The sequence below is a fragment of the Lonchura striata genome, chromosome 13 (assembly GCF_050655825.1).
Source record: "Lonchura striata isolate lonStrDom1 chromosome 13, ASM5065582v1, whole genome shotgun sequence".
In the NCBI taxonomy this organism is placed as follows: Eukaryota; Metazoa; Chordata; class Aves; order Passeriformes; family Estrildidae; genus Lonchura; species Lonchura striata.
This window is the reverse complement of record NC_140715.1, coordinates 4,491,306-4,506,016: the sequence shown is the minus strand read 5'-3', so window position 1 is coordinate 4,506,016 and position 14,711 is coordinate 4,491,306. Positions and strand designations below refer to the sequence as shown.

At 51.0% G+C, this 14,711-nt stretch overlaps 1 protein-coding gene across 6 annotated transcripts in view; it reads left to right on the top strand.

Annotated features, from left to right (window-relative positions):
- Positions 1–14,711, top strand: part of LOC110481538 (protocadherin gamma-C5) — a 216,632-nt gene that overhangs the window by 32,932 nt on the left and 168,989 nt on the right. Inside the window, exon 1 of one of the 6 annotated variants that reach the window (XM_085591108.1) lies at positions 5,178–7,714. The exons of 4 other annotated variants lie outside the window; for them this stretch is intronic. In XM_085591108.1, the coding sequence (XP_085447234.1) occupies positions 5,237–7,714 (2,478 nt within the window). In that variant the 5' untranslated portion in view covers positions 5,178–5,236. Of the gene's footprint in view, positions 1–5,177; positions 7,715–8,814; positions 12,260–14,711 lie in introns of those variants that run through there. One more of the 6 variants, XM_085591131.1, reaches the window with a different exon arrangement.

Genomic DNA, 14,711 nt, shown 5'->3' with positions numbered 1-14,711 from the left:
CATGCGGTCGGGTCTGAGTTTTTCAACTTGTGAGGGATGCAGGATAAGGGAGACTGCTCTTGGCGTAATTTTTTGAAATTAACTTGTTTCTATATTATATTATCCTCACTTCCTCAGTATCTTTTGATGGACATGTAGTGTTTCACCTCCTTCGTGCTTCGTATCAGAGATATATTTGGCAGACAAATATTTCTTTCCTCGTCGTACAGAGTTACAAGGATACCTGTTTTAAGGCCATAGGCTGTCCTGGTGCATATTGAAGGGAAACAGTCTGAATAACTGGCATTTTTGATGGAACCCTCTTTCAAAGTATCAAGGTCAAGAAACAATATACAAGATTTTAGATTCAGGAGATGCAAATACTGGGCTATGTGTGATTTATTAAAAAAAATTGAGATTGTTCTAGTACCGATATCCAACTGTGACGAACAAAAACTCTCTAACAGTTTAAAGTTAGAATGTGTATGTTTATTCGACGCCGGGTAGTGTGTGAGATAGCTCCCAAATACACACCGCACCTTCCAGGTGACTACAGAGCCTTTTTATCCATACAAGTATTGAATACACAAAATACAAATACATATTCATCATTTTGTTACATCCCCTTCCCCGCTTTGTATGCTAATCACTCCAAAAGCTATTAAGCATGCGTAGTTTGTCCCTTGAAATGGGTCAGCGGTCCCAAAATGAGAAAGTAAATGAAGTCTTCCTCATTCTGACCTTTCTACCTTTTCAATCCAAATACGTCAAATGAACTCTTGGTAGAACTCCCATTCCTTGTCTTCAATTGGTTTCAGAAAAGAGGAGGCCCACAATTGTCTTATGTTCCTAAAAGCTCTTTGTCAGTTTCTATATTCTTGATTATAAACCCAGCTAAATAAATATTTGTGCTGACAAGCAATCAATTCTTAATTAACTATTAACTCCTAACTTCATCAAGACCTACTAATTTATTTTAATTAAATCTATTAAGGCTTATTTCTAAATAAAATCTTAGCTCGTCTAAAATCTCAAAATTCCTTAAAATTTACTTTTCATGTGTGTGAAAGACTGCTAATGGATACAAGATTTCAGTGTCCATTTCTAGTATAATGTAATGCAATTTGCTCCCTCCCAATATGTGTGTCTTAACAGATATTACTACAGTTCTATTGAGAGCCGTGGGGTATTTACAGGTTAATGGAATGTATTTAATAAATAGCCTTGTATATTCCAATCTGAAATGTCACAATGGGAGCTTTGCAATAAGGAAATTCATTACATCCCTACTTTTAATATTTAGATTATGTATTTCCTCCAAGAGCTGTAATCCAGGGGAGCATGATCCCTTCATTTCTTCAGCTGTTATCTTATTGTCTTGTTGTTTGTACTGATCTCAAACTGGGCCTTTGTATCCGATAATATTTGATCTCAGCTCTTACATTTGCTTGGCTGTCCCATATGTGCCTTTCATTTTTACAACACGACAGGGAAAGTCATTGATACATGTGTTTCCTTCAATTTTTAATGGAAGAATTTGTCTTATTTCTCAGGTGCACACGTTAAGAAGTCAAATATTGTAGATTGTAGCCATTGTAGATCGTCTCTGCAACTTTTCTTGCAATGGAGTACATTTGCTAATGACAATAAACCATACAATCTGTAATGAGTTTGAAGAGACTCTTGCAGGTGCAGTGGAGGGAGGAAGTACTGCTGGAGAGACAGCGGGTGTTTCTTTAACTTCAATGGTCCATTGCTGGACTACACAAAATGAATATGCTCAGATTAGAAATGATCAAAATGTGGATTCATACATTTGCTTTCCTGTAATGGGCTACTCTGTGTGAATAATAGTTAAACTGCTGACTTGTTTTTCATGACCAGGTAAAGGTGGGCCTGCGTGTGTCTGAAACTTTATCTGAAAATAAAATCACTGATCTTACTTGACAGGGAGAGACTGGCCCCTAAGCAGACAAAGGTGGGTTCAATGATCCAGTAATCTGGGTGTGCCTTCATGTCATGCCTAGTGCCAAGGCCTGTGCCACTTATATCAAGTGCCCTTTTCCTGTGTCCAGAGGAGGATGGCAATCCTCCAATGAATTTGTCTGCAAGCAATGCCCAGGAAAGTGCACGCTTCAGGGGTTCTGTGTCTAAGAAATGCTGTGGGAAATGTCATTTCTCCAGCTCTATGTCCTTGTTACAGTTATGAGGTAGAATTTCATTGTGGTTGTACTAAGCTTTCCCAAGCCTTGAGCAGACGTTCAGATGTTATTAATGGCTCTTGCTTGTATGATGCTACTGCTGATAGTTTGTTGGTAGTGAAATTGGTAAGATTGCAGGAATGGGAGAGTTGAATTTACCTGCAGAGTGTGGGTTTGGGGCTTTTTATTTGAAGCATGTGTCAGAAAGTCATTAATTTTATCTTCTGTCATGTCTGATATACCTCTTCCCTGTGAGCGGTAGCTCTTGGATGTGGACATAAACATCACATTAATGGTTGCAGAGTGACATATGTTCTAGAATGTCCATGTGCTTAGGAAGAATTATGATGTCTTTGAGTTGATTGTGACCTGAGTCTTTAATTGAGTTGCCTATTGCTTATGCCTGTTAGAACATGTTACATTTCTTGAAGTATCAGTGATGAGCAGAGTCCATATGGGTGGAACTGTGTTGTGATCTCTGTTCTCCATAAGGAGAAGTTGTGTGGAAAACTTCTTCCACTGGTGTCTGTCTGCAAAGGGGTCCCTGTTGGGTGATGTCTGAGCATTCTGCCTGCACAGAGACAGGGCAGGTGAAAGAGCTGCTGAAAAATCTAATGGGTTGGTGTGGATATTCAGTATTTCCTAGGTGTCAAATGGATCACATAGTTATGGTTCTGTGCATTTTTCCTTGCTTTTTCTTCAAAGAAATTACTTGGAGAGTCTTACCTATGTATATTATATGTGTTTCTTATGTACTTGCTACAGCTGACACAAGGTAGGCCTTGAAAGTTACTTAGGCCTTTAAACTTAGTTAGGCCTTCAAAGTTTGGCCTTTCAACTTAGTTAGGCCTTCAAAGTTAGTTAGGCCTTCAAAATCTGTTAGGCCTTTAAAATTAGTTTGGTGTTTTAAACTTAGTTAGGCCTTTTAAACTTTGTTAGGCCTTCAAACTCTGTTAGGCCTTTAAATCGAGGCCTTCAAATTTGTGGGGCATGACCAGGCCAGGAAAGCTGTTGAAGCTCTTGAGTGTTTGATGCAGTCAAGTCACACTTGTAGTCCAGAAGAAGATTTCAAGGTCACACTTCCAGCCTGAGACCTCAGTGGGTTCCAGGTGCTCTCAGGGATGAATTTCCTTGCCCACAGAAAAGGCTGAGATTTCCTCCTGGTGAGCTTCTCTGAAAGAACTCCTATTGTATACCTGCAATGCTTGTGTGGGTTCCTTTTTTCTTTTCTTGACATGTCATTACAGCTGATGTGCAATGAGGACCTGTGAAGGGGGTTCATCTCTGTTCTAATTTTGTCATATGTTAGGAGATGTAAAAATGACCTTAGGAGAAGCCACATTTTTGTGGATCTGTGCATGTGATAAGAGAGGAAGTGCATAGCTTGATAAAGAGTTCATGAAAGTGGTAATTACATTTTCCACCTTGGGTCTCAGTTCAGGCTCTGTTTCCTGGCAGGCCATGGTTCATGTTTCTTTCCCCCTCGTGAGTGCTGCCGTGCAGGAAATAGTAACTTCCATTGAGAACCAAATGAAGACAGAATGTTGTTTGTGAGGAAAATGAAAAATTGTTTAACTCAAGTGGGTAGCTGTAAAATGTTGCTGTCCAATTCCACTTCCCTGGGGATTCTTCTTGTGTCTCTGAGGATTACACGGCTACGTGCTGCTGTCTGTGATTTCCTGCACTGCTCAGGCCCTGACATGTCACAGTAGCCAATGATTGGCCCCATGGATGGCAGTGGGAGGTATTTTGTTTAGCTTCTTTGCTATTGTAAGTACCAAGGATTTCTGTTGTTCTGTTGCTTAGTAAAGTCATTTAGTCCAGTCAGAGGGACCTCATAGTCCTTTAATATTCCTGCAGCTTGCCTAACTTGCACCTTGAGGCCTCAGTGTGTTTCCATGGGAAAGAATTTTTAAGGCTGTCTTGAGGTGAAGCACCATAAAATCACAGTACTGAAATATCTCCCCCTCTCTGATGGGGTCAGATGGAAGTTTGAGGTTTGTATATGAATCTTCAGAATTAATTGAAAACCATTTGGCTGATTTTGCAGTCCCATAATGTACTGGGGAGATGTTGGGACTTTTGCGTAAAGGTTAGGAAAATCAAAATAATGGAAATATTAAATCAAGAATTGTGGCAGGCCCTTTTTATTGAGTTTCCACCAAAAGTACAGAAGATTTTTTGTATGAAAGGAGAGTCATTCTAAGGACAGACACAAGACAGAGTCTGTACTGCTTTGCACTTTCTTAGTCTCTGCCATTTGTATGCACTTTGTCATTTATCTGAGAGCAGAATCACCGTTTCTGGGCTTCATATTTCTCAGCAAGTGTTAAATACTGCAAAAACGTCCTTTTGATTTACATGGGTTTTGCACAGTTGATGAGCAAACAGTATCTGAGCCACCACAGGAACAATTGTCAATTATCTCAGCAATCTTATTTATAAATTTTGGCTTCAATTCTTTGAATGTGCATGAGGAAAACAATTTGTATTTTAGGAGCACATATTTCCTGTCTGATTTTTGTGCCATCTGAAACCAGAGTGTGAAAAAATCTTTGATAAGGTGTAATACTTGTTTCCATGTCTCTTGCAGCTACAATGCAATATCGCATGGATATTGCTAGTGCAATCATAAGGGTTCCTCCCTGTCGTTAAGCAAGTGGGTCTGCTCTTGCTGTCGGCGGTGGCGGCGGAACCCGGGCCCGGTGCCGCCGCCGAGCCCCGCCCAAGCCGGGCCCCCTTGAGCGCGGCCGTCCGGCGGCTGCAGTGGCGCGGCGGCGCCTCCGGGTGCCGCTGTTGGCCGCCGCCGAGCGGCGCTGGAGCCGCCGCCGCCGCCGCCGCAGCGTCCTGCCCCCGCAGGCTGCTCGCTCGCCCGGCGCCGGCCGCAGCGGCAGCGGCACCGCCACCGGCAGCAGCGGCGGCGGCGGCGGCGGGGAGAGGCGGCCCGAGCGGGCTGGCTGCGCTGCGGCGGCCCCTGCGATGCGTGGCGAGAGCGGCTGCAAGGGAAGCGGGGCAGCGGCGGGAGGCAGGAGCGCGGCGAGCGCCGGCGGCAGAGAATGGCGGTGAGGCGGCGGCAGAGGCGCGGGCCGGGCGGCGGGCGAGCGCTGCTGGCCGCGGTGCTGCTGTGCGTGTGGGGCCGGGCGGCGGCCGAGCGGCTCCGCTACGCCATCCCCGAGGAGCTGGGCAGAGGCTCGCTCGTGGGGCCGCTGGCGCGGGACCTGGGGCTCAGCGCGGACGAGCTGCCGGCGCGCAAGCTGCAGGTGGCGTCTGCCGGCAAGAAGCAGCTGCAATACTTCACGGTGAGTGAGGAGAACGGGAACCTGTACGTGAACGAGAGGCTGGACCGGGAGGAGATGTGCGGCGAGTCGGCGACCTGCTCCGTCAGCTTCGAGGTGCTGGTGCACAACCCGCTGAACATTTTCCACGTTGAAGTGGTGATCGCGGATGTTAATGACAACACGCCACGCTTCCTTCAAGACAGTTTCCAACTGGAGATCAACGAGTTGACTTCTCCCGGTGCCCGGTTTTACTTGGGTATGGCAGAGGATCCGGACACGGGTAGTAACTCACTACAAGGCTATGAGCTGGAGCCTAATGGGTATTTCACGGTGGAGGTGAAAGAGAGCCAAGACGGCAGCAAATCTGCGGAGCTGGTGCTGCGCCGCTCACTGGACCGGGAGAGTGAGCCGAGCCTGCGGCTGCTGCTGACAGCACTGGATGGGGGAGACCCACCTCGGACTGGCACCGCCGAGCTCTGGATCAACGTCACCGACGCCAATGACAACCCACCCGTGTTCACGCTGGACCGGTACCGTGTGAGCCTGCGTGAGGACACGCCTCCGGGATCGATAGTGGTGAACATCTCTGCCTCTGATGCCGACGCCAGCACCAACGCACACATTTCTTATGGTTTCGGGAAAATGCCGACTAAAGTGCTTCAGAAGTTCGTAGTAGATGCCCAGAGAGGAACGATCACCCTGCAGGAAGCTCTGGACTTTGAGGACACGCGCATGTTCAGCCTGACTGCGGAGGCGACGGATGGCGGCGGTTTGGTGGCACATTCCAAGGTGGAGGTGGAGGTGCTTGATGTAAATGATAACCGACCTGAGATCACAATTCTGTCGCTCTCGAGCCCGGTGCCTGAAGACGCTCCGGTGGGCACCGTGGTAGCTCTCTTGAACGTAAATGACCTGGACTCGGGCGAGAACGGCCAGGTGTCGTGTGAGCTGTCAGGAGAGGCGCCGCTGTCGATCGTGGCGTCGTCGGGCGGCTCGTACAAGGTGGTGACGGCGGGTGCGCTGGACCGAGAGCAGGCGTCCGAGCACCGCGTGACGGTGGTGGCCCGGGACCGGGGCAGGCCGGCGCTGTGGAGCAGCACGGAGCTGGTGCTGGAGGTGTCGGACGTGAACGACAACGCGCCGGTGTTCGAGGAGGCGGCGTACAGCGCGTACGTGGCGGAGAACAACGCGGCGGGCGCGCTGGTGCTGCGCGTGCAGGCGCGGGACGCGGACGCGGGCGCCAACGGGCGCGTGAGCTACTGGCTGGCGGGCGGCAGCGCGGGCGCGGCGGGCGCGGCGCCGCTCGTGTCGGTGGAGGCGCGGAGCGGCGCGCTGTACGCGCAGCGCTCCTTGGACTACGAGCAGTGCCGCGAGTTCACGCTGGCGGTGCAGGCGCAGGACGGCGGCTCGCCGGCGCGCAGCTCCACGGCCACGGTGCGTGTCTTCGTGCTGGACCGCAACGACAACGCGCCCCGGGTGCTGTGGCCCGCGGCGGCGGCGGCGGCGGGCGAGGCGGCGGCAGGGGCGCCGCCTCCTTTCGAGGTGGTGCCACATTCCGCCGAGGCCGGCTACCTGGTGGCCAAGGTGGTGGCGGTGGACGCGGACGCGGGGCGCAACGCGTGGCTGTCGTACGAGCTGGTGCAGGCGTCGGAGCCGGCGCTGTTCCGCGTGGGGCTGCACAGCGGCGAGGTGCGCACGGCGCGGGCCGTGTCCGAGCGGGACGCGGCCAAGCAGCGAGTGGTGGCCGTGGTGAAGGACCACGGGCAGCCGGCGCTGTCGGCCACGGCCACGCTGCACGTGGTGCTGGCCGAGAGCTTGCAGGAGGCGCTGCCGGAGCTGAGCGAGCGGGCGGCGGGCGCCGAGGCGGCGGCGGCGGCGGCCGAGCTGCAGTTCTACCTGGTGCTGGCGCTGGCGCTGCTCTCGGCGCTCTTGGTGCTGAGCGTGGCGCTGGCCGTGCTGGCGCGGCTGCGCCGGGCCGGGCCGCCCGCCGTGCTGCGCTGCCTGGGCGCGCAGCGCTTCTCGGTGGCCGGCGCCGCCTTCCCGGCCGACTTCTGCGAGGGCACCTTGCCCTACTCCTACAACCTGTGCGTGGCGGCGCCGGCCCGCGCCGTGCCCGAGGCCGCTTGGCCGCCGCCGCCGCCGCCGGTGCCCGTCCTGTCGGCGGAGGAGCTTCTGGGTGGCGATTCCTGCGAGAAGCCGAGCCTGAACAGCAACGTGCTCACGGGAGAGCCTCCCGCGAATCCCGATGCACCGCAGGTGTGTTATGGTGCGCGCTTGTTGTGTTATTGAGGCTTTCCTATGACCGTCCTTGCCCCCCCTCGTTTTCTCGGACCCTTGTCCATGAGAAATCCTCATTAGCGTCCCCATTTCGCCGCGGAAAATTCTGCTCTTTCCTTGGTATTGGCTTCCATTTCTGCCGAGGTGTTTTGACTATAACTCTCTTTTTAACTTGAAGAAGTGTTCCCCTGTTTTCTGGGGTTATATTGTTGTGGGAGGCACGCCCCTGTGTCCATGAATTAAGCAAATTAATTAAGAAACTGAATTAAGGAAGTTCTGTTCCCCTTCCATGGAAAGCAGGAGGCTAGCTGTAGCACCTGCTTCTTCCTTGGTAACAGAGTAAAATTCAGTGAAAGGCGTTTTGTCTTCAAAACTCATGCTCTTTAAATTAAAATTAATTTCCAGCATTGAACTTGGTTTCTTAATGTTTTGGAGACCCGCTGATTCTGCGTGATGGAATTGGAGAGAAAGAAAATCCACAGGCAAATGATGTTTTAGATATTTTCTTTCCTGATTTTATTCAGAAAAAGTGAATTTGAAACTTGTTTATAGCTTTACACAAATCCGTTTATGAATGGTTGGGCTTTTCCGTTTTGTTTGATGGGGGTTTTTTTTGCCTATTGGACTCACAAAGGAAAGGTGTGCAGCATGTTGTGTTCTGCATCCTGAGTGAAATAAAAGAATGTCCCACGATTTGGGGACGGGAGGATAATGCAATAGTGGGCCGGCTTCCTTTTTGCATCCTGGCTGGCAGTTCTCTGGTTTGCTCTTCATGATATTTATTTCATACAGAGGTGAAGGTAAAAAAAGGTTTGTTTCAGATGTTTTTCATTTTCCTTTCGTCTTTACCCTAAGAGTTTGAGATTTATGGAGATGTTGGGGCTTTTGAGAACAGTAGGTTTTTAAACTTCTGGCTTTTTACAAGGATAGACATCTGAGAGTATGAAGTACCAAGGAGGTCAGCCAAATGACAGTTCAGGCACTTGAACGAAACTCCTTTGTACATTTTTCATGGGTCTGCAGTTTCGAGTGCGGAATTGTACTTTTCTTCTACTGTCCTACAATTCTTTCCTTGGTAATGTTGTACCAATATGATTTAAAAAAATCTTTTTACTGATATACTTTATTAGTACACTTCAGTGCTCTAAAGGTTGATTCTTGATAAATTCCTTTTTTTCTTTTTTTTTTTTTCCTGGCTATACAATTACTTGATGCGGTGCAAGAGTGCAAGAAGTAAGGAAACACTAAATTTAACTGACAGCGATATTCAAACATTTGCATCTTGATTCCGTCAAGTTTTCCTTTGAGAATATTAGCTACATATTTATTTCTACCTGTAATAATCATATGACAATTAGCTCCCTGAGTTTAAGAACCATGCGATTGTTCTCGTCCCGCTTATGTTAATGAGCCTGATTGCTCAGGTTATCGGTGTGTATGGGCGCGTATCTAAAGTTTTCAATCTCAGACACCGTTGCTGAAGAGGTTTTTGAACAAAGAGGGTAAGACTAATGGTAATCTAGAGCATGAAATGGGGAAAAATATGCTTTAATATACATAAATTGCCGTTAGTAAGTTATTATTACCTCCTGCGATTGAAGCAACACCCCCACGGAATGACTTGACATTCCTCCCGATGGTGATCCCCTGAAGGACCAAAGCAGACATCGGCTGGAGAAAAGGCGGTGCAGGAGGTCACCGTTGCACGGGAAAATTGTCTCCGTGGCAAATATCCATTCCCCGCGAGCTGCCCGTGAGCAGAGCGGGCAGAGCTCGGCGGCGCTCGGTGCCTGCAGTGCCGGGAGGAGGCTGCGGGCGCCGCTGCTGACCGAGAGGAGCGAGAGGAGCTCGGAGCGCCGCAGCCCCGCCCGCTGCGGCCCGGCTCTCTCGCTCTCCCGGTGTGTGAGTCGGCGGCGGAACAGTCTGCGGTCGTTCCCGCGGTGCGGAGACGTGCTGAAGGGAGTCGGAAGAGCCTGGCAGAAGCGCTCGGGAGCGAAGCGCCGGAGCTGCACCGTGAAGCCAGATCGGTGAGCGGCGGCGGAGAGCTCCCGGCAGTGTTGCGGTGCTGCGGCCGAGATGTGCGCGGCGGGGAGGCGCTGGGGCCGGCGGCAGCGAGCTCTGCTCTGGGCCGTGCTGCTGGCAGCGTGGGAGGCGGCGTGGGGGCAGCTGCGCTACTCCGTGCCCGAGGAGATGCCCAAGGGATCATTCGTGGGTGACGTGGCCAAAGACCTGGGGCTGCAGCTGCCGGAGATCACCGATCGTGGAATCCGAGTGGTCTCCGAGGGCAGAACACAGTATTTCTCTTTACAGAAGAAGACGGGACATTTAGTGACAGTGCAAAAAATCGACAGAGAGCAGCTGTGTGAGAGTGTGCAGCAATGCGTGCTGCGCTGTGAACTGATAGTGGAGGGGGAAATGAAGTTCTATGGAATAGAAGTAGAAATTGCCGATATTAACGACAACGCACCCAACTTTCAAGAGGCAGAAACAGAGCTTAGACTGAGCGAGATGACAGCGCCGGGGTCGCGGTTTCCACTGACAGAGGCTCATGACCCAGACTTGGCCCGGAATTCCCTGCAGAGCTACGAGCTGAGCGGCGACGAGCACTTCTCGCTGGCCGTGCAGGCGGGCCCCGGCGGCGATCAGCGTCCCGAGCTGGTGCTGGCGAAGGCGCTGGACCGGGAGGAAGCGGCTTTTCACGAGCTGGTGCTGAGGGCGATGGACGGCGGCGATCCGGCACGGACGGGCACAGCCCGGATCCGTGTGACCGTGGTGGACGTGAACGACAATGCGCCCGTGTTCAGCCAGGCGGAGTACACGGTGCGTGTGCCCGAGGACGTGCCCGTGGGCTCTGTCCTCGTCACCGTCACGGCAACGGACGTCGACGAGAGTCTGAACGGGAAGGTGAAATTCTCTTTTAAAAGAAAAAAGACATCATCACAGATATTTCACCTGGACTCTGAGACTGGAGCAATCACTCTGGGGCGAAGCCTGGACTTCGAGGAACGTGATGCCTACGAGCTGGATCTGCAGGCATATGATGGTGGGGCTCTTTATGATACAGCGAAAGTCGTGATCACTGTGACAGACGTCAACGACAACGCACCGGAGATTTCCGTGCGGTCAGCACTAAGCGAGATCTCAGAAGACGCCCCCTCGGGAACTGTCGTGGCCCTTTTGTACGTGCAGGACCGGGATTCCGGGGCGAACGGTGACGTGCGGTGCTCCCTCGACAAAGACGTCCCGTTTCGGCTTCAAAGCTCCCAGGCCAATTACTACAGCGTGGTGACAGCGAGAGAGCTGGACCGGGAGCAGGTGTCGGAGTACAACGTGACGGTGCAAGCGGCCGACGGCGGGTCGCCGGCGCTGCAGAGCAGCGCGGTGCTGGCGCTGCGGGTGCTGGACGTGAACGACAACGCGCCGGTGTTCGCGGAGGAGCGCTACAGCGCGCGGCTGGCGGAGAACAACGCGGCGGGCGCGCTGGTGCTGAGGGTGCGCGCCACGGACGCGGACTGGGGGCAGAACGCGCGCGTGCGCTACCGGCTGGCGGAGGGGCGGGTGCGGGGCGCGCCGCTGTCGTCGTTCGTGTCGGTGCAGGCGGAGACGGGCGCGCTGTACGCGCTGCGCTCCTTCGACTACGAGCAGCTGCGCGAGCTGCAGCTGTGGGTGCGTGCGGAGGACGGCGGCGCGCCGGCGCTGGGCAGCAACGTGTCGGTGCGGCTGCAGATCATGGACGAGAACGACAACGCGCCGCAGGTGCTGTACCCGCCGGCGGCGGCAGCTCTGGGCTCGGGCGCCGCGTGGTCGGGCGTGGAGCTGGCGCCGCGCTGGTCGGAGGCCGGCGCGCTGGTGGCCAAGGTGGTGGCGGTGGACGCGGACGCGGGGCAGAACGCGTGGCTGTCCTACGAGCTGGCCAAGGCCACGGAGCCGGGGCTGTTCCGCGTGGGGCTGCACAGCGGCGAGGTGCGCACGGCGCGCTCGCCGCTGGCCCGCGACGCGGCGCGCCACAGCCTGGTGGTGCTGGTGAAGGACCACGGGCGGCCGGCGCTGTTGGCCACGGCCACGCTGAGCGTGGTGCTGGCCGAGAGCGTGGCCGAGCTGCTGGCCGAGCTGGGCAGCGCGGCCGACGAGGCGGCGGCGCCGGGCGAGCCGGCCGCCAGCCTGACGCGCTGGCTCGTGCTGGCCGTGGCCGCCGTGTCGTGCCTCTTCGTGGCCTTCCTGCTGCTGCTGCTGGCGCTGCGCCTGCGGCGCTGGCGCCGCCAGCAGCTGCTGCCGGCGGACAGCGGCGCCCTGCGCGGCGTGCCCGTGTCGCACTTCGTGGGCATCGACGGCGTGCGCGCCTTCCTCCAGTCCTACTCGCACGAGGTGTCGCTCACGGCCGACTCGCGCAAGAGCCAGCTGCGCTTCTCGGCCGGCAGCTGCTGCGACACCCTCCCGGCCCGGCCGCCGCCCGACGAGCCCGCGCCGCTGCTCGGGGACCACGATCCTGCCGGCGCTCGTCCCGTGGATTCCGCCTCTGTCCCGGTGAGTTTCTCCGTCCCGACTTCCTCCAGGACAATTCCCCCTTCTGCTCCACTGTGGTCTGTGTCATGCATAGGTTGTTTCGTCGACTTAGGAGAAGCCCAAAGAATTGGTGTTTTACCACTGGTGGAGGGGCCAGGAGAAATAATGTTTCTTGTGCCTGGAGCTATATTTGGCTCTGTATTAAATAACTAATTAATTAATCACTTCATCATGATTCCTCATTCTGTCCGCTTTTCCAGTATCTCCTGGAAAATGATTCCTCTTTTAGCTTTACAAACTTGATAGTTCTTACAAGCGTAGTTGGCAAAATTGCTTGCACATTTGAAATTTCATAAAAATTCTTAAAGTTTGTCAGGGCCTATAGATGTGAATCCTTGGAGCTTTTCCCTGAGGGTCTCTTGCTATATGCACGAGAATATTTTGCTACTGTTCCTCATCAGTGCTCAGAACATTATGCAGAGTTATATCCCATACAGCTCTTCCTGTGAACGGCAGTTTTTGAATATAGGTGTAAGCATTGTATTAATGGTTGCAGAATGAGTTATCTTCCAAAATACCCATGTGTTAAGGAAGAACGACAGTGTCTTGGTGTTGATTCTGATTATTTATTCTTTATCTAAGCTACATATTGCTTATACTGCTTAGATCATTTCATGTTACTTCAGGTGAGTGTGTTGAGCAGACAAGGTCCTGTGCATGGATCTGTTTCAGCATCCTTGTTCTCCATAAGTAGATATTGTGTGGGAGGTGTCTTTCAGTGATATCTGTTTTCAAAGTAGATTGCCTTGATTCATGGTGTCTCAGCCTGGTGAGGTATTCTGTCAGCATAGAGTCAGAACAGATGGAAGACTTTGTTGTTGTGTAGTTTGAAATGTTGGTGTAAATGTTTATTTCACACAAGCTGGTATTAGATTCCCTTTGTTGGCTTCTGTGCATTTTCCTTTTCTTGTTCTCCAATGAGATCACTTGGACATCTGTGCCTCTAGATGCTACATACTCTTCTTTTGTAACTACTACTACTACTACTATTTGACATAGCCATAAATGTCAAACTATGACTCCTGCACTGTTGCGCCTTTCCCATTGCTTCCTTCGTTACTGTCTTCTAAAACTGGATATTTGTTTGGCCGATAGTCCTAGAAATAGATATTTATTCAAATTATAAGGCTGGCAGAGCAGTTTCCATCTAGACCTTGATGCTGTGCAGTTGCTAAGACAAAGACATTGGTACACAGGTGTGTCAATATGGTTTTAGCTGAATAATGGTTTGATATAATTTCTGGTCCCAATGTGTAGGAATACATCTAGAAAGCCAAGCTAGGAGCACTGTCCAGCTCAGGACAGAAGTGGTTATGTTAGCATTAGTAGGCCTCAGGCAGAAAGCAGAAAGCAGAACCTTGAAGAAGGAATGCAGAAGTCAGCGGTGTGCTTGGTACAATGTGCTTGGTAAGCAGAATTCATCTGAGATAACACATACCTGTGCTAGTTAGTACAAAGCTTTGGATTAAGCAATGTTACCTAGTTACATGTTATAGTTGTGCTAGTTTTTGTAACTGCTGAAAAGGTATGTAAGCTCAGCTTTGCAAATCAAGAAATGGCTCCATGTGTGCAAACCATGGAGTCCACGTCTCTTTCATCAATCGCCGTCACCAATGCCTCTGCCATTCTTTTTTCTATGACACCAGTTTCCCTGTACTGAAAGCAATGGTAGTCTTCTTATAATATAACTTTTTTACAATAAATCTGCATTTAGAAGGATGATGCATGTGTAGGTGTTGCAAAAGAGCAATTTGGATCACTTAAAGAATCAGTACTGTTATTAAAACTACTTTAAATACGGCTTCATAGAAGTGCATCTTAATAAAGGTTGATGGTAAGGTTCACTCTACTACTTGTTGTATGGATTAAATATACAAGGTATTTTTTATGGAGTGACAAGCCTTGAGAGTTGTTCCTGCTCAAGGGGAGAGTCACCAGACATTGCAGTCCAGATACACTTCAGGGAGAGTTCAAATTTAATTCATCCAAAGATCGGATGTTGGAAAATGATTTCTGCCTTGAGGAGCAAGCTTATATCTCTCTAGAATATTTTGATGGAGAGCTTCTTCACAGTTGTAATTACGCTTTCTTTCAGGCCTTTCTCTCCTGGGATGTTGTGGTTCCTTTTTTTTCCTTTTCTGGACTGTAATGCATTAGAAACCATGAACGTTTTTTTTGCAGTAAATGCCTCAACAAACTAAGACAAAATTTCATATGCTAGAAACAAAGTAACAGAAGGTAAAAGAGAATCTATTGCACATTTTCAGAAGATTTATTTTGAGAATGAGACCTATAATAAGGCCTTTAAACTTATGGCTGCTTATTTTTGTAAGATGAGCAGACCATATAGTAAAAAATCAATGAGAGATGATGACTGCTCAAAAAAATGCAACCATTTACAGTGTAGTCCAGA